Source organism: Panthera tigris, chromosome C2, assembly GCF_018350195.1.
Source record: "Panthera tigris isolate Pti1 chromosome C2, P.tigris_Pti1_mat1.1, whole genome shotgun sequence".
NCBI lineage: Eukaryota > Metazoa > Chordata > Mammalia > Carnivora > Felidae > Panthera > Panthera tigris.
Window position 1 is genome coordinate 103,743,506 of NC_056668.1, and position 19,528 is coordinate 103,763,033.

Sequence of the window (19,528 nt, forward strand, 5' to 3'; positions counted from 1 at the left end):
AAGTCAAGAAAGATACCTAGTTAAACAGTTGATATATAGAGAAGGGATTATCGGATGTGAAGAAATTTCACAATCACTTAGCGCACATAGTAATGTGAATAATTAATTTTCATGGGGTTGAGTCAAAAAGAGAAGATCTCTTCAGTTTAGGGTTCGTTTGAAGACAGTAGGTCTCTTAACCACCCCATGTGAGGGGTTTATTCTGCTAGTTTATTGGCAATGACAGAATGTTTGAATCTGGAGGATTAGTATCATGTGTTACTTGCATCAGAGGTGGCTTTTTAAAATATTTACTGAAAGTTTAGCAGCTGTTATTTAATTTTTTTTGTCTCTTTACTTTTTTTTGTCACCCTAATCTTCATATACCAGTTAATATGTGACAGAATATAAAATTGCTTTTATTCTTTTATAAGTTAGTCTTGCCTCCCCTCTCTTGTCAAGACATTTATTAAGGCACAAAATATTTCTGAAAGTGAAATACCAGGGAGCAGTAGTGGGAATGAGATAGTGCTGAGACTGATCGTCACCAAAATATATTTCATTAAATTGTAAAACCTACTAGTATTTTAGATAACAAAAACTATCTTTTATTGAGCTCTATTATACTATCTTTTTTGGTCATGGTCTAATTTACCCTGTGTGTTGAGTATGACCGTTCCCATTTTCCAAGATGAAGAAACTGAAAGACACAGAGAGTATTTAAGTAACTCACTCTAGATCAGATTACTTCTTTCCTAAAGGAAGAGCTAGGGTTTGAGTCCAAGTTCTTAATAACTGTTGCCCTTTTTTAGTAATAAAAATATAATTTTTAAAACAAACATGTAAGCAGTATAGTGGTTTATATGAAAAGAAGTTCCAGAAAAAGGAACATGATATATAAGTATTCTTTGTTAAATTTTCATTTGAAGTTTCATATCATTGTATAGAAAATACTCTTACTCTATTTGACAGTGTGGCTTAAGGAGCTTATATTTCTGTGGCAGGTATATATATATATACCTATCTCCACTGTCATAACTCTCAGATATTTTGCAAGGGGACTTTAAAAAAATCCACAATCACTATTCTTACCAAAGAATGAAGGTTAGTTTTAATGACTATGTACATGAAGCATGCTATGATATTTTTTCTAATGTACAAAAGCACATGTTTTTATCATACCTGTGACCCCAGGCCTAGTTATTATTAATAGTTTATTCATTGTTTTGTTTTGCGCATGCCTTTACTTATTGAAATAGGTATTAGACTCTTTGCATTAGCCAATATTAATTTCCCACCAGTGCGCCCACTTACTGCAGCCTTTCCCTTCCCCCATTTTCTGGATCTGAATATGAGACTTAATCTGATTTAAAGAATTGGTTCCATGAAAGTAATTGAGAGGAAGTCAGAATATATAGGAATGATAAAATATTTTAAATTGTGCAACTTTGATTATTTGGGGTGAGTCTTTCAGTTTTAAATGTTCTCTCCCCATTTCCTATCTTTGAATCCCTATTATAAAAACTAAAGGAATTGTTTGTTTATTTACTTATCAATTTATTCAATAAGTATGATCATTGCCTACATTTATATAGTATTTTACAGTTTACAGAATGCTTCACAGAAATCTTCATTTAGCCCAACAATGACACTGGGAGACCTACAGGAAAAATATTCATGTTCATAATGTTAATTGTTATTATAATGTCTCTTTATTCACTATCTAGTATATAACAGGCAGTTAGCTAGACACTTTGAGTCGTCATTATCTCAATTTACAAATAAGGAAATTGATGCTTGGGAGGTTGACCTTATTAAGATCATATGGACAATAGGTGGTGAAACTGGATTGCTAATCCTGATCTGTCTAGCCAAAAATTCATCCTTTCCTCACCGTGCCATGCTGCTGCTGTATCAGATAAGAAACATAAAATGACTTGCCCAAACCACATAGCTAATAAATGACAGAACTTGCACTTACGATTCCTCAATTCACATATTGTGATGCCTAGAGTAAACATTTATTGAATGTTTACTACTGAGTACTTACTACTTACACAGAATTTGGTTTCTAGTCAGGGATACAGACATGTAAGTGAATGATTTCAGAACAATGTGCCAAGTGCTGTAATAGAAATATATACAGTTACTGTGAAACTGAAGACACTATTTAAAATGAATACATATCTATTTATTAAAAAGCATTTGGTATTTTAAATGTTAATAAGTGTCCTTTTTATTTGTCTTTTAGTACGAAGAACTGGAATACACCTCTTATATTTGATCTAAAAGAAGGAACTGTTAGTTTAATTCTGCAGGCAGAAAGGTAATTTGTTTATCTTGTTTGACTATTGAATTTGGGGTTGAAATATTTCAGATTGCAGTAAAACACTGTATAAAGCATGTCATTTACAGAATGGTATATTAGTCATTTGGAGTCAGTCTGTTTCTATTTATTTTATTTTATTTTATTTTATTTTATTTTATTTTATTTTATTTTATTTTATTATTTTTTAACGTTTATTTATTTTTGAGACAGAGAGAGAGACAGAGCATGAACAGGGGAGGGGCAGAGAGAGAGGGAGACACAGAATCTGAAATAGGCTGCAGGTTCTTAGCGGTCAGCACAGAGCCCAACGTGGGGCTCGAACTCATGGACCATGAGATCATGACCTGAGCCGAAGTCGGACGCTTAACCAACCAAGCCACCCAGGTGCCCCTGTTTCTATTTATTTTAAAGAAGAAAAAGTAAGAGAATAAGCTGTTAGGTCAGTGGTTCTGAAACTTTTTGCTCTCAGAATTTCTCTACATTCTTAAAAAATTCTTGAGGGTTATATATAGGTTTCATATATATATATATATATATAAGTTTATATATATATATATATAAGTTTATATATATATATATATATATATTAGCATTTACTACACTAAAATTTTTAATTGAGAAATTTAAAAGGTGTTCATTTTTTTGAACACCTTTTTTTTTTAAAAACAAGGTTTTAAAAAAAAAAAGGTTTTAAAAAAACCTTTTTTTTTTAAGTTTATTTATTTATTTTGAGAGAGCGAGAACAGAGTGAGGGCAGAGAGAGAGAAGAGAGAATCCCAAGCAGGCTCCGCACTGCCAGTGCAGACCCAACACGGGACTCAAACTCACAAACAGTGATACCATGACCTGAGCCAAAATCAAGTCAGATGCTTAGCTGACTGAGCTATCCATGTGCCCCTTTGTTCTTGTTTTTGGTTTTAAATATTGGTTGAAACACATTGATTTTATGAGCCACTACTAGGCTGTGACCTGAAGTTTCAAAAATAATATTCTTTACCCACACTTTCAGTGTATACAGGACTATAGAACACCGGGCCAACAAACTAGAGTAAGGTTGAAATAGCTATGGCTCAAGAACCCACACTTTTTCGTGAAAACTGTCATCAATCAAGTACAGTGATATCCTACTGAACCATCAGTTTTAGAAAGCTACAATCCAATGAAACCTGGAATAAAGTTTGAAAATAGAATCAACAATTACCTAATATAGCTACCTGTGAAATCTTTGCACTAAAACCGTGTACTTTATTCCTTATTCCTTTACTCACCACCTAGGCAGTCTCTTAATAGTGTTGTTATCAGGTTTTCTAGCCCACGGCCTTTTATAAATAGCAAACCAGAAGGGGAATGCTCGTAGGCTGTTAGAGGCTGGCACAAGGACAAGAAGAAAAGTGACTGCCTGGCAAGCAGCATAGAGAAAACTAAAAGCACAGAACTGTATAGCTGAATAGCTTCATTATTCTGATGCATGAACAGATTCTCCTGTATACCAAAGCTGTCAGTTAAACAGTTACTGAAGAGTATGGTCATCATATTGATGACCTTGAGTGATCAAGAAAATTGTGTCAAATTTTGTACCATCTGTTTAATGAAATTGAAATATATTTCTTTATTTAGTTATATCATAAACTTTTAATATGAAAAAGACATCTTTGCCACTTAAAAAGGTAAGATTTCAGCTATCTAAAACACCATATTTCTGAAATTATTTTTATTCAAATAGTTCCAAATTTATTCATTTACACATTACTTATAAGTGTATTTATTGAATATGCTCTTAGTAAAGGCATTTGTTAATGGCATAACTAATTAGGCAGTTAAAGAATAATTTTCTTACCACCTATTGGCTTGTCTTATTTCTGTACTGAGAAAACTTTGCTCCTTGAAAACTGTTTACTCACAAGGAGGTTAAAAACTTATAGTGTCTTACTCAGGATAGAAAAAGTTTTAGTATTGAAACAAAGAAAGAATTTATACTAATATGATGTATCATTTGTCAACATTAGCAAATACTGTTTTCATACACTAATGGGTAAGGGCCAAAGCCTTCAATCAAATAAACTACATACCAGTACTCAAGTATTAATTTAATTAAAATGTATATATTTGTTCCATGGCAAGAAAGAACAATGAACAATTCCTGGGTCAAGAAATAGTTCTGAATCAAGGATATTAAATTTTTGAACTTAAGATCTTAAGAAGTAATACTGTGTTCAGCATTGAGGAAACAGGCATTCCAATATAGCAATGGTATGATTGTAAATTATTACAGCCTTTCAAAGGGCAGTTTAACAATAAAGATTAAAATTTTCTAAGTAGGAGTGCCTGGGTGGCTCAGTCAGTTGAGTGTCTGACTTGATTTTGGTCATGAGCTCAGGTCATGATCTCATGGTTTGTGGGTTCAAGCCTCGTGTAGGGCTCTGGACTGACATATGGAGTTTGCTTGGGGTTCTCTCTCTCTGCCTCTCTCTCTCTTTGCCCCTTCCCCATTCACCTGTGCGCTCTCTCTCTCTCTCTCAAGATAAAACATTTTATAAAAAAATAAAATTGTTTAAGTATATGCCCTTTCATCCAATTATTACATTTCTAGAAGTTATACTAAGGAAATAAGGTAGACATACAGAAATGTGTATACACTAGGCATTCTTTAAAACAGTGAATAATTTAGGGGCGCCTGGGTGACTCAGTCGGTTAGGCGTTGAACTTCGGCTCAGGTCATGATCTCATGGTTCGTGAGTTCAAGCCCTGGGTAGGACTCTGTGCCGACAGCACAGAGCCTGGGGCCTGCTTCGAGTTCTGTGTCTCCCTCTCTCTCAGCCCCTCCCCTGCTCACACTCTGTCTCTTGTGAAAATAAACATTACAAAATAAAAACAAAAAAATACAGTGAATAATTTGAAATAAAATAAATGTGTATCAGGACTGAGTTAATAGGGGTGCCTTGGTGGCTTAGTCGGTTAAACGCCCAACTCTTGATTTCTGCTCAGGTCATGATCTCATGGTCTGTGAGATCAAGCCCTACATCAGGCAGACAGCATGGAGCCTGCCTAAGATTCTCTTTCTCCCTCTCTCAGCCCCTCCCTTGCCCTCTCTCTCTTTCTTAAAATACATGAATAAACATTTAAAAAATTTTAAAAAGCAATGACTTAATAAAATGAAATTATAATATACCCATACTTTGCCATAAGTTATCTCTTTAGAGATAGAATTGCAAGAGATCTTTTGCTTTCTCTTTGTTGTTTGAATTGTTTTTTGCAATGTTCATAAATTTTCAAAGGAAAAAAATTTGATTTAGATTTTTCCAAAGAATACACTATTCTCTCATATAAAAATGAAAATAGAGTAAGCTTCTATTTGAGAATGTATTTTTATTCTTTTTTTTTTAGACATTTTCTTCTTGTAGATGGTGGTGGTATCTATTTATATTCTTATGAAGGCCGGTTCATTTCTTCTCCAAAATTTCCTGGAATGAGAACAGATATTCTGAATGCACAGACTGTATCTCTGAGTAATGATACCATAGCAATAAAAGACAAAGCTGATGAAAAAAGTAAGTGTATTTCTATAATTTTCCATGTCACATTTCCATGAAATTTGTTAACACTGTAAAATTTCCTTTCTTTTATTTTCTCATCTATCAATATATTCACTTTATATGAAAGAATTATGAACTTCCTATTTGTCCTAAGCATAAATTAATTAAAGAACTAAAGTTGACATATTATACCCAATTGATAGAACAGATAAGTACTGTCACAACATCAAAGCTTATTGGTAAGTAATAAATCTTTATATATTTAGTAGTTGTTGGTAGAGAGTTTGAGTTCATGATTGTGAGTCCTAAAAATGTCTTGTTACTTTTTAAGTTTTGTGATCTTTTAAAATGTTCCTTTTCCTTCATTTGGTAACAGTAAATACAGTAAATATTGTGTTTCATTGTGCTATGTATTTTGCTTATATGTATGTATATTTTTATAAATATTTTTATATTTATATATATTTTGAATTAATTAAATAAAGTTATGAATTTAAAATTTTCATATAAAAATATAGATTCCATTAATATTTATAAAAAAATATAAATATGTCAGATGTTTTGGAATTCCATAGTACAGTGACACGATTTTTTTAGGGCATTGCTCTATCTCAATGACATTTATCCAACAGATACTGAGTACTTGCTATGTCCAGGTATTTTTCTAGAAGTTGAAGATACAACAGTGAATAAGACACACAAATAAACATACAAATTATAATAAGTAGTCAGCTAATGATATGTGCTGTGAAGAAAATGCAAGGTAACGGAATAGAGCATGCTGGAGGTGAGGTAGGGGAATGACTATAGGACAAGCAAGTGCAAAGGTTCTGAGGTGGGGATGATTGGCATGTAAAAGGAACTGCTAGAAGTCCATGAGACTAGGTCAACATGAGCTAGGCAGAGAGTGGGAGGAGAGGACAGAAAGATAGATAAGCAGGAACTAGATCATATAAAGACTTGGCCATGGTAGGGATGTTGGATGAGAGAAAGAGAAGAGGCACGCATTTTTGTCCTGGATGAATGAGATGGAAGATGGGGAAGGAGGAAGTTTAGAGGAGGTCCACAAACCGAATTATATTTTGGTCATGGTAAGTTTGAATGCTTCTCAGACATTCAAGCAGGAATGGAGGGTAAACAGTAGGATAGACAAGCCTAGGACTCAGGAGAGAGTTGGGGACTAGAGATACAAATTTGGGAGTCACTGGTATACAGATGCTGCCATGGCACTGAAAGAAATCATCCAAGAAGTAAGTATAGGCAGAGAAAGGACCAAAGACTGAGCACATCAATATTTAGAGATAGATGAGAGGAAGCAGAGCCAGTGAGGTAAGAGTAAGAGTGAGTTATTCCCAAAGCCTAGTGGAAAAAACATTAAATAATTGTTTTTCTCTCTTGGTACATATTGCCAAATGTTGTTTATCACTGTGACATGTTACAAAAAAAATCTGACGTGATGGTTAATTTTGTTAGTTTATGCTGTGGAAACCTTAATCCAGGAGCTAAGAAAATCCGGCTTTTTAATTTTCAGTACTTTCAGATCCCATCCCGTCTCATACTGGTAGAAATATAATTCTCCTAAACAGAGTTTGTGTCTTCATGCCTTAGACCTTCTCTGAGAGAGGACATTTGGTGATTGTTTTATTTTTGAAGGACTTCCTTTCTGGCTAAAAAAGAGAATCAAGTAAGATAGTATCTAGATAGCAGACACATTTACGATGACTGAGTAATTGTTAATAACTTGGAGGTCAGATTTTTTTCTTCAGTAAACTTAAATTTGAAAATCCCAGTGATCATTGAGTTGTCTGTACTTTTCTTGTTCAACACTGCATATTTTAGATAGAAGCTGTAATAAGGAACTTATATTTACAACTGAATATACCTTATTCTGAATTTTATTTATTTATTTATTTTACTTAGAGGAGAGAAAGCACGAGCAGCATGAGCAGGGGAGGGGCAGAGAGAGAGGGGAGAGAGAGAATCCCAAGCAGGCTCCATGATGTCAGTGCAGAGCTCACACTCACCAACTGTGAGATCATGACCTGAGCTGAAATCAAGAGTCCGAGACTTCACCAACTGAGCCACCCAGACATCCCTATTCTGAATTTGTCTATATTTAATTCATATCTGAAACATATTTCATTACTCTTTAATACTTTGATAATTCATAGCACTTTAGAGCTAGAAAGAATTATCAACATTTTCAGAAATATGGATTATTTGCCAATAAATTATCTGTTTTACTTACATAAATTTTGATTGTTGAAGAAGATAATCATGCAATTCTGTTTGGCTGTAAACAGAAAATCAAAAAGACCAAAATAAAATTATTATTGTAAACTGATGTAAAATGAGTAGGAAAATATTTTCCTTATGTTTCTTTTAAAAGAAGCTAGGATTCATTGATGGTTAAATAGAAGCATGTGCTAATTATAGAAAGCACAAGTGAAGTACCTAGAATCTTTAACCTATGAAAGTTTCCTTCAAGGGGGGCCATTCACATACAAAAACAGTGCTTCCTTCCTAATTTGGGAGCTCCTTTATAAGCAGGATTCTTGGACCAAGTACAGTATTCTACCACTTTGGGTGATTGATTAAGTAGTGGAGATACTACTGCTTTTGACTTCCTTCTCCTCAAACACTTGCACAGATAGGCTATGATATTAGTCTGGATGATTCTTTGAAACAAATGTCTGGATAAGGGGAGAGTAGAAGTTAGAGAGCAGTTACTTATGTTTAGAAGCAACTCTTTCAGCCCCCAACTCCTTAGTTGTTCTATCTACCAGTTTCTGCTACATACTAACACTAAAATACAGGTCCAGCCTCCCTTAGATCAGGGCCACCTACAGTTGTGGAAAGAAGTATGCAAGTCCATCCATATACCTCTGTCTCTTTGTAATATGTGCAGTCATCAAAGGATAGAATGCTTTTATTTTTAAGAAGTTACTAGTTTGTATAGCTATGAAAAGAAAATGGGTTTAGCAAAGCCCAAAGCATTTTTTTATTGGAAGCCAAAATGTAAAAATTTTTGTTGCCATGCTTAATTAAAAATTCTGTTATTGTATTTTTCTTTTTAACTTTTCTGAGCAAAGTTGGCAATTTTAAAACATAACTTATTGTTACAAAATTATTTCCTCTGTGAATATAGCCAGTGACCTCAAACTCAACATTCCTAAGATTTACTAACAGCTAATAATATACTATAAGTGTGACCTCTGGAATTTACCTATCATGTCATACATATTTTGGCATTTTTATGATCTGTATAACTTGTTCAATTCTTTGGCTGACTACTCATGCCACTGTCGTTTCATGCCATTTCTGTCTGTTCATTTTTGTAAACTTTTTGCATGTTTGATCATATGAAATTGCTCCATTGGGGATGAATCTTGGATTGGAGTAATTTGGAGATCACTTAAAGAGAATCACCAAAACACTCCCAACAATCTTCCCCTCACCCCCTGAAAATCTTTTTAAAAGAGAAAAGAACACTTTTCTTTGTACCACTGTCATGTTTGAGATTAGAAGAAGCCTTTGGTGAAACAAAGGAGGGGGCAGAGGCAGAATTTGCTCTTGGCTGCTTCAATACAACATCTATAATTTTTACAACTTGACCTACTTCAAGTTGTAAAGCTGAGGTTGGAAATAGAGAACTTTGAATTATCATTATTTATATAATGATTGATGTCATGAAAGTAGATGAAATCAGGGAAAATATGTGCTGTGAAAAGGTGACTTAAAACAAAAGCTTAGAAGAAAGGGTCACCAGATAAGGAGGAGTTAGCAAAAGAGAATGAGGGGTGGTCCAAAATAGGAGAGGGTCAGGAGAAAACAGTGTTATATGTAGCCTGCATAAGAGTTTCAAGAAAGAGGATGGTCAGGAGCACCCAATGCTGCTGGGAGGTAAAGACTAAAAGTAGACTCTTGAAAACTGAAAATAGACTCTTTGATTGGGAAACATAGGGGTCATTGGTGATCCATGCAAGAGCCTTTGCATCATGTAGTAAGGTAGAACAGCAAATAGTAATAAGTTGAACAGTGGATAGGGGTTGTAAAAGCTGAAATGCCTATTGTTTCAAGAAGTCTAGCATTAAGAGAGGCAAGGAATTAACAGATTATTCAAGAGTAGGGAAGATTTTTTTTTTTTTTTGAATGAAGGTAACTTTGAAGTGTTTGTAGTGCTCAAAATGAATCAGGCAAAAAGGTGCAGGTAAAGGTCCAGGAGAAAATGGGGATGGTTGATAGAGTAATATCTTAGAGAAAGCTGGGCAGGTAGAATGACAATGTATAGGTGAAGAATGTGGTAGAGGTAGAGGAGTATGGGTACCAAATACCCATTCACCTGAAATCAGAGCATGTGAAGTAAGGACCCGGGCTAAGTAGCTTTGGAGATAAATTGGAGGGAAATTGAGCTGTTACAGGCTACCGAAGGTTTCATTTTTATATAGCGGAATTTTAAAATTTACATGATCTCATTGAATATTTTGTGGTTTCCAAACAAATGTTTTGTCTGTCTTAAAACCAACTCTTGATAATCTATGGAAAGTATTTAATTTCAAAATATCTGCTCCATTTCAATAAGGGAGTTATTTCCCTCAGCTATCAGTTAGGAAAAGAAATCATTGTTAACAGCTGTCAAAAAGAAAAATTAGAATTAATGCTATAATAATGGTGATCCAATTAAAAAGTAATTATTTTATGGACTGCATCTTATTTGCATGTATTCTTTTTCCTAATGTAACTCTAAAAATCAATGGGCTTGCTGGGGATATGGAAAAGATAGTTCTGGAAACTTCCCTCAGGAGTTCAGGGAAATTCTCAGACTGAAAGCTAGCTGAGCTCTCAAATTAAGTGTTTCTGACAAATGTGGTTTCTTTAAGAGATTTCTCCAACCCTGGATACAAAGATTTGGGGGAGGGGCCGTGGCTGGCTCTATTGATAGAGCACACAACTCTTGATCTCACCCATGTTAGGCATAGAGCCTACTTTAAAAAATAAAAACAAAATTCTGATCAAAACCAAACATTCTGGTACTGTGGAACTGTGAATTGAATATTCTGTGGTAAGGCCATGAATTTTAATTTGTAAAATAATATTGATCACTTACAGAGATTCTCGATTGTTGGTAGTCCATCTGTTTTTTACCCCAATGGAGTGTACTGCAATTAAATTGTGATGCTAAGGGAAGAGTCCTCAACAAGATTGCCTTGACTTCAGATGTCAGCTGCAAGTCTTGGTGCATCCCCAGACCACCTTTACTTCTAACCAATTGGCTGCGTATACAAGGGCTCCCATGACTCTCTCAGCTTCAATAATTTGTTAGAATGACTCAACTCAGGAAGTTTCTATATCTATGATTACAGTTTTATTATAAAAGATACACATAGTGAGTTGTCTAGGAGCTTCTATGCCCTCTTTTCATGAAATTAAAGTGGTCACCCTCCCAGCACATCCATATATTCACCAACCAGGAAGCTTCAGTGAACTTTGGTGTCCAGAGTTTTTTTGTTTTGTTTTTATTACATGACTAATTAGGCACAATTACAAAAATCACTGGCCATGTGATTGAACTCAGTCTTCATTCCAGAGGTCAGGGTTAGGGGGAGAGCTGAACATCCCAATCCCGTAATCATGTGCTTGGTCTTTCTGGTCACCAGCCCCTATCCTGAAACTGTCTTAGGGGCCCACTGAAAGTCACCTCATTAGTGTAACAGTGACACTCCCATCATTCAGGAAATTCCAACGGTTTTGTGTCCATTAACTCGGGACAAAGACCAAACAAATTATTTCTTACACCACAGGCCACTCCTGGTCTTTGACCATAGATCCCTTATAGCAAAAGGATCATTCTCAAAAATAGTACCTGTATGAATATGCCTAAAACTTGGAGGAGTCAGTGTGGACTAGGGATAGGAGGCATTTATTTATTTATTTATTTATTCATTCATTCATTCATTCATTTAATTTATTTTATGTTTATTTATTTATTTTGAGAGAGAGAGAGAGAGAACACAAGTGCAGAAAAGGAAGAGAGGGAGAGAGAATCCCAAGCAGGCTCTGCACCATTAGTGCAAAGCCCAACACAGGGCTCGAACACACAGTGAGATCATAACCTGAGCCAAAGTTGGATACTTAACCAACTGAGCCAGTCAGGGGCCTTGGGATAGGAGGCTTTTAACTCAGATATTTCCAATACATTTGTCGATCAATATCAATATTACAATCTTACCAACAATGACAGTGCTATACTGTATTGAAAATGAGTGAAAAGACACTGGTACTTTACCAGAGTCACTCTAGTCACTAATAATTAGTCCAATCCATCATCACATTATATAACTAAAATGTCTTCCAAGGCAAAGCTACTCAGGTATATAGAATTACATTCAATCTTGTCAGGTTGCAATAGCAGGTGGGGTCTCAGCAATATATAGCTTCACTTTTTCTTTTTTCTTTATTCAAGTATAATTAACATACAGTGTTATATTAGTTTCAAGTATACAATATAATGACTCAGTAATTCATTAGCCAGTGCTCATCATGATAAGCGTACCCTTAAGCCTCTTCACCTATTTCACCCATCCCCGTACCCACTTCCCCTCTGGCAACCACCAGTTTGTTCTCTATATTTGAGTGTTTTTTTGTTTGTCTCTTTTTTTCTTTGTTTTTTAAATTACATATGAATGAAATCATGTGGTATTTGTCCTTCTCTGACTGACTTATTTCACTTAGCATTATATACTCTTGATCCATCCATGTTGTTGTAAATGTCAAGACTTTATTTTTTTTAATGGTTGAGTAACATTCCATTATATATCTGTGTATCTATCTATCTATCTATCTATCTGTCTATCTATCTATCTTCATCTCACATCTTTTTTATCCATTCATCTATGGGTGAACACTTGGGTTGCTTCCATATCCTGACTATTATAAATAAGGCTGCAGTGAACACAGGGATGCATATATCTTTTTGAATTAGTGTTTATGAAAACATAAACACTTTGGGTAAATACCCAGTACTGGAATTACTGGATCATATGGTAATTATATTTTTTGAGGAACTTCCATACTGTTTTCCGTAGAGGCTGCACCAGTTGGTATTCCCACCAACAGTGCATTTAGAGTCCTTTTTCTCCATACCCCCACCAGCACTTGTTGTTTCACGTGCATATGTGTGTGTGTGTGTGTGTGTGTGTGTGTGTAGCCATTTTGAAAGGTATAAGATGATATCTTGTTTTGATTTGCGTTTCCCTGATGATTAGTGATGTTAAGCATCTTTCATGTGTCTATTGGCCATCTGTATGTCTTCTTTAGAAAAATGTCTGGTCATTTCCTCTGCCCATTTTTAAATGAATTATCTTGGGGGGGTGTTAAGTTGTATAAATTCTTTATGTATTTTGAAAATTAACCCCTTATTGGATACAGAATTTGCAAATATCTTCTATTCATTCATTAGGTTGTCTCTTTGTTTTGTTGGTGGTTTCCTTCACCGTGCAAAAGCTTTTTATTTTGTTGTAGTCTCAATAGTATAATTTTGCTTTTGTTTCTCTTGCCAGAGGAGACATATCTAGAAAAATGTTTCTATGAATGATGTCAAAGAAATTACTGCCTATGTTTTCTTCTAGGAATTTAATGGTTTCAGGTCTCACATTTAGGTCTTTAACCCATTTTGGGTGTATTTTTGTGCATGATGTAAGAAAGTGGTTTCATTCTTTTGCATGTAGCTAGTGTCCAGTTTTCCCAACATTATTTATTAAAGAGACTATTTTTCCCATTGTACAATCTTGCCTCGTTTGTTATATATTAATTAATCATAAAAGTATAGGCTTGTTTCTGAACTCTGTTGATCCATTGATCTCTGTGTCTGTTTTTGTGCCAGTACCATATTGTTTTGATTGCTACAGCTTTGTAGTATATCTTCAAATCTGGGATTGTGATACCTCCAGTTATTTTTTTCTTTTTCAAGATTGTTTTGGCTATTTGGGGTATTTTGTGGTTTCATACTAATTTTAGGATTTTTTGTTCTAGTTCTGTTGAAAATGCTATTGGTATTTTGATAGAGATTGCATTAGAACTGTATATTGCTTTGGGTAGAATGGACAGTTTAACAATATTTGTTCTTCCAAACAATGAGTGGGGAATATCTTTCTTCAATTTCTTTCATTAATGTTTTATAGTTTTCAGAGTACAGGTCTTTCACCTCCTTGCTTAAGTTTATTCCTAGTATTTTACTATTTTTGATTCAAATGTAAGTGGGACTGCTATCTTAATTTCTCTTTCTGCTACTCCATTATTAGTGTATAGAAATACAACAGAGTCCTGCATATTTTTGTATCCTGCAGCTTTCCTGAATTCATTTATCAGTTCTACTAGTTTTTTGGTGAAGTCTTTAGGGTTTTCTATATATAGAATCATGTCATTTACAAATAGTGAAAGTTTTACTTCTTCCTTACCAATATGGATGCCTTTTGTTTATTTTTCTTTTCTGTTGCTGCAGCTAGGACTTTCAGTACTATGTTGAATAAAACTGGTGAGAGTGGACATCCTTGCCTTCTTCCTGATCCTCGAAGGAAAGATTCCAAATTCATTCATTCTACAAGGCTAGAATTACCCTGATACCAAAAACAGATAAAGACACTACAAAAAATAAAAGTATAGAACCTTGATGAAAGAAATTGAAGGTGACATAAATAAATGGAAAGATATTTTCTCTTGTGTTTTTTGGAATAGTTATAGAAGAATAGGTATTAACTCTTCTTAAATGTTTGGTAGAATTCACCTGTGAAGCCATCTGGTCCTAGACTTTTGTTTTTTGGGAGCTTTTTGACTTTTGATTCAAGTTCATGGCTATTAATCAGTCTGTTCAAGTTTTCTATGTTTTTCCTGCTTCTGTTTGGAAAAGTTATTTGTTTCTAGGAATTTATTCATTTCTTCTAGGTTGTCTAATTTTTGACATATATTTTTAATAGTATTCTCTTATAATCCTTTGTATTTTGGTAGTGTAAATTGTTATTTCTCTTTTCATTTCTGATCTGATTCATTTGTTGATCTTATCAAAGAACCAGCTCCTGGTTTCAATGATCTGTTCTATTGTGTTTTTTAGTGTCTATGATATATATGTGTGTATATATATATATATATATATATAGAGAGAGAGAGAGAGAGAGAGAGAGAGAGAGGGACTGCTTAATGGGTATAGAGTTCCAGGGTTTAAAAAAAAATTTTTTTTTTTTTAGTAATCTCTATACCAAATATGGGGCTCGAATTTATAACCCTGAGATCAAGAGTTGCATGCTCTACTAATTGAGCCAGACAGGTGCCCCTCTGCTTTAATCTTTATTATTTCCTTTCTTCTACTGGCTTTGGGCTTTGTTGTTCTTTTTCTAGCTTCTTTAGATGTAAAGTTAGGTTGCTTGAGTTTTTATTTATTTATTTTTTGCTTCTTGAGATATGTGTATATTGCTATAATCTTCCCTCTGAGAATAGCTTTTGCTGCATCCCAAAGATTTTAGACTATTATGGTTTCATTTGTCTCCATGTATTTTTTTTTAATTTTCTCTTTGACTCCTTGGTTGACCAATTCATTATTTACTAGCATATTATTTAACCTCCATGTATTTGTGTCCTGATTTTTTTCTTCTGATTGATTTCTAGTTTTATACCAGGTGGTTGGAAAAGATGCATAATATGATTTCAGTCCTTTTTAATTTGTTGAGACTTGTTTTGTGGCTTAACATGTGATCTATTCTGGAGGATGTTCCATGTGCACTTGAAAAGAATGAGTATTCCACTGTTTTGGGATGGAATCTTCTGAATATATCTGTTAGAGTCATCTGGTTCAATATGTCATTCAGAGCTACTGTTACCTTATTGATTTTCTGTCTGGATGATCTATCCATTAATGAAAGTGAGGTGTTAAAGTCCCCTACTATTATTGTGTTACCATAGATTTCTTCCTTTGTCTGTTAACAGGTGCTTTATATATATGGGTGTTTCCACGTTGGGTGCATAAATATTTACAAATGTTATATCTTCTTGTTTGATTGTTCCCTTTATCATTATGTAGTATCCTCTTTGTCTCTTGTTAAAGTCTTTTTTTAAAGTCTATTTTGTTTGATATAAGTATTCTACCCCAGCTTTCTTTTTGCTTCCATTTTCATCATAAATGTTTTTCCAACCCTTCACTTTCAATCTACATGTGTTTAGGTCTGAAGTGAGTCTTTTGTTGTCTTCACCTTCTTAAGCATCTGGTGTATTTGATCTACTAAACCATATCAGCTTTTACATTTTTATTTATTTTTATTTATTTAATTTATTTGAAACAACATATAACCCTGTAAGTTAATTATATTGGAAAAACAAACAAATAATACTAGCTTTTGCGCTGAGACTCTTTTGAAGAATTAATATAAAATTGGATTCCCCCATTGCATGCCCATTTAGTTATTCTTTTATTTTCAGCTATTATTTCTCTTTCTCTCCATTTGTATAGAACTAGTGGGCTATCTCTACCACTAGGCAGTATAGCTGCACTCACATTTAGCCCCAAATTTGCCAGATGGAGTGAAAGCACAACCTACTCCATCAGGTCCTTAGAAATATAGACATGAAGGTTAAAACAGCCTAGGAATCATCTCTGCTTCTGATAATTGTAGTTGTATCCTTTGTCCTGTGACCACTGTATCAAGTTAAGAAGAACATTGAGGTGATGTGGGGAAGAAAGAAAAAAGTATAGGTATCATACCAGTATTCTCCCACTGTGGGAAAAATTGCATAGTCATACTAGCATCCTCTTCACCCTCTGTTCTCTATTTCCACTGAAATTGTAGAGGAATTTATCTAGTATGGACACACTCTTTGTTCACTTCATGTTGAATGTGAGTACACACTCATGAAGGCGTGTAAGCTAGTTCTTCATGCCTATATTCCCTCTCTTCTCATTTTAGACAATCATTGTTTTTATTGCCCATTCTAATTCTAATTACCAAACCACTACTCTCAGAAACTATATCTCTGCCCATTGTTGGACATGATGAGCTGTAAAGTGTGTTCCTTCCTTGGTCGGAAGAAATTTGACTCAGTGGTCCATATCTGTGTAATATCTTCTCCACTTCTTTTATAGTACTCTGGGTATTTGCATCTACTACTGGGTCAGCAAAGTACAACCCAGAGTCAGTGTCTATTTCTGTCAGGACCCACTTGTAGCCCTCCAGGGCTACAGACATCAATCTGACTTGCCATCTATGTACAAGGATTCCCTCCCACCCCAGGAATCTTCCCCATAGCCATCTGCAGCCTCTAAATCTCTCTTGTTGGCAGACAAAACAGTTCTTGTTGTCATTTTGTGCCTCAAAACAGTTCTTGTTGTCATTTTGTGCCTCAGAGGGTACAAAAGGAATATGTCTAGATTTGGCCCATCCCTGCATTGTTTCAGTCCACTCCCTTCATTAACCCAAGTGGCTACCTCAAGTGAGCACACCAGGGTATCTGCTCATTGATTCTAATCATCTTCTGATGCTGGAAGAGGGTTCTTCTGATGGGCACTGACATGGCCCACTTTAATGCACCCTTCAGATTCCCATAGTGATTTCCATGGGGCCATGCCCAGTAAGGGCACCCCCCTTTAATAGGCTAATCTTCCATTGCCCTTTTGCCTGACCATAAGGGTAAACAGCATGCAGTGCAGCTCACCAACCCCATTTGTTTTACCGTTTTTAGTCAGAGTGGTGGCCTTCCAAACAGCATGTTGTGTGTTCATGACGAAACTGCCGTCTATCAGCCGAGCAGCTATTTGTTAGTCAGTTGAGAGCTGTTCACAGGGCACCGTCCAAGTGATGATCGAATCCTGCAGCTCTTCACATGGTTCCAGAGTCATTCCTGGGGAAAAGAGTCCACCTGCTCAGGAATATGCTGTGTAACTCCGTGCATTCCCCTGCTGGTATGCTTCTGCACAAACCATTTCCATTTTGTTATAGAACTCTTCTGGGCACTGCCTTCCTCATTAGAGTGTTTGTCTGATATCACCCAAGACATCCTGGATATTTCAGGTTTCAAGATTATTTTATGTTCTTCATTCAGAGGCAGTTTCAATTAATGTCTGATAGCAAGCTAGTAATTGCTCCTCCAAGTGGAAATTGTCTAGTTCAGAGTTCTAGTAGCTGCCACTGGGAGGTGCTCACAGGCTTTTGTCATAAGCTCCGGTCTATACTCCACATGAGACTGCTGTACGGAGAATGTATCTTTATTAGCCCTCCAGCTTCTATTCTATACCATTTGATATTAAAGGCCTGTATGTATCCAGGCAGTGGTTTCTGTTTTGTATGTCTTGTTAACATTGTTTAAGTGGTAGATTTTCCATGCCTTTTATTTTGCAATACTTGATAGGGGAAACTTTCTCCAGTTAGGTGCAATATCTATCCCTATAATATATTCAGGTAAAGGAGACACAACCACTTCACATAAAGCTTCTTCAATATACCATTTTTCATTTAAACATTCAACTTAGTCCCATTAGTTCTTGCATTTCTCTATCCTCTCAATGTAATTGACTTCCGGTAGGGCTTAACAGGTTTTAGTTTTACAACACTAGGTAGCAGAAATATTCCCAAGTCAGACATAATATCCCAGTCCCATTAAACGTTCAGGTAAGGGAGACACAGCCTCTTCATATAATTCTTGTTTAAACACTCCAATGTTCATTCAGACTTCACCTTAACCATATTAACCCTTGCTTTCCTATGTTCTCTCAATTTAATTGTATTTCCCATTAGAACTTCACCAGTGGGTTTTGGTACCATAGTGCATCGGACTCTCGTATCAAGGAGTCCTAGAAACTTCTCTGTTCTGCCCCTGACCATTTTGCCCACTCCTGTGCATAAGACCTTGGTCCCCAATAGAGTTTTGAGCCAAGGAACTGGTCCTTTTCATCAACCCATATATTGATTAAATTGAGTAACCCCAGACAATTGGAGGTGAGGTTTTTCTTTGCTATTTTGCCATACAGCTTTCCAGATTCCTCCAAACTAGGATGAATAAAGCAGATTTGTTTAAAGACCTTCAATGTTGGGAGACCAACATGAACATGGACTCCCTTTGGTTCACCCAACCTCTGGTTTTTGACCCCACCGATGTTTGCTGTATTCATCCTATTTCTTAGTTTTTGACCCTGCTGGAATGAGGGCCTTGATGGTTCTATCTCTAATATGCCTTATCTCTAATGTTCCTTTCTGTCATTGTCTAATTATTTTAGCCTTTTTTATAATTTGTTTTAGCATAACTTTCTCCTTGGGAAATGGCTCTGAGGATAGTGGCTGTACCTCAGGCTGACCAGAATCAGGATCTTCTCGAACACCTTGCTTCAGTGAGGCCCCTGATACTAGAGGCTGTATTTGAGAGTGGCCAGAATCTATATTTGACCCATCTCTTACTTTCATTTTATCTATTAGATATTATAATAACTATGGGACTGTATATTTTTCTCTTTTCTTATTATTTTGCATTTTCTTATGCATCTAGTGAGCCAACTCCCCCAGGAGATGGATCCATCATCTCAAATTCCATAGGTGACTTTTAACTTCTCACAGCTAATTGCAGCTTAGCTGCTGTTTCATACCATGGGTGACCTTGTGGCTTCTAAGAGTCAGACATTCCTCATCCCCATTCTTTCATTCTTTCTCTTCCCAAG

The 19,528-nt window shown here is 35.3% G+C and overlaps 1 protein-coding gene and 1 long non-coding RNA gene across 7 annotated transcripts in view; one reads left to right on the forward strand and one right to left on the reverse strand.

The window, feature by feature from the left end:
• The window catches only part of IFT80 (intraflagellar transport 80), a 140,406-nt gene that overhangs the window by 99,067 nt on the left and 21,811 nt on the right, over positions 1-19,528 (forward strand). For all 6 annotated transcript variants that reach the window (XM_042956575.1, XM_042956577.1, XM_007086253.3 and 3 more), the window contains 2 exons: positions 2,231-2,305; positions 5,693-5,856. In XM_042956575.1, coding sequence (XP_042812509.1) covers positions 2,231-2,305; positions 5,693-5,856 — 239 coding nt within the window. The remainder of the gene's footprint in view (positions 1-2,230; positions 2,306-5,692; positions 5,857-19,528) is intronic.
• Positions 5,655-17,767, reverse strand: LOC102971222. Its single transcript, XR_445583.3, has 3 exons — positions 17,554-17,767; positions 8,090-8,134; positions 5,655-5,769 (listed from the first exon to the last, which is right to left on the reverse strand). It is a non-coding gene; the product is annotated as an uncharacterized LOC102971222 (long non-coding RNA).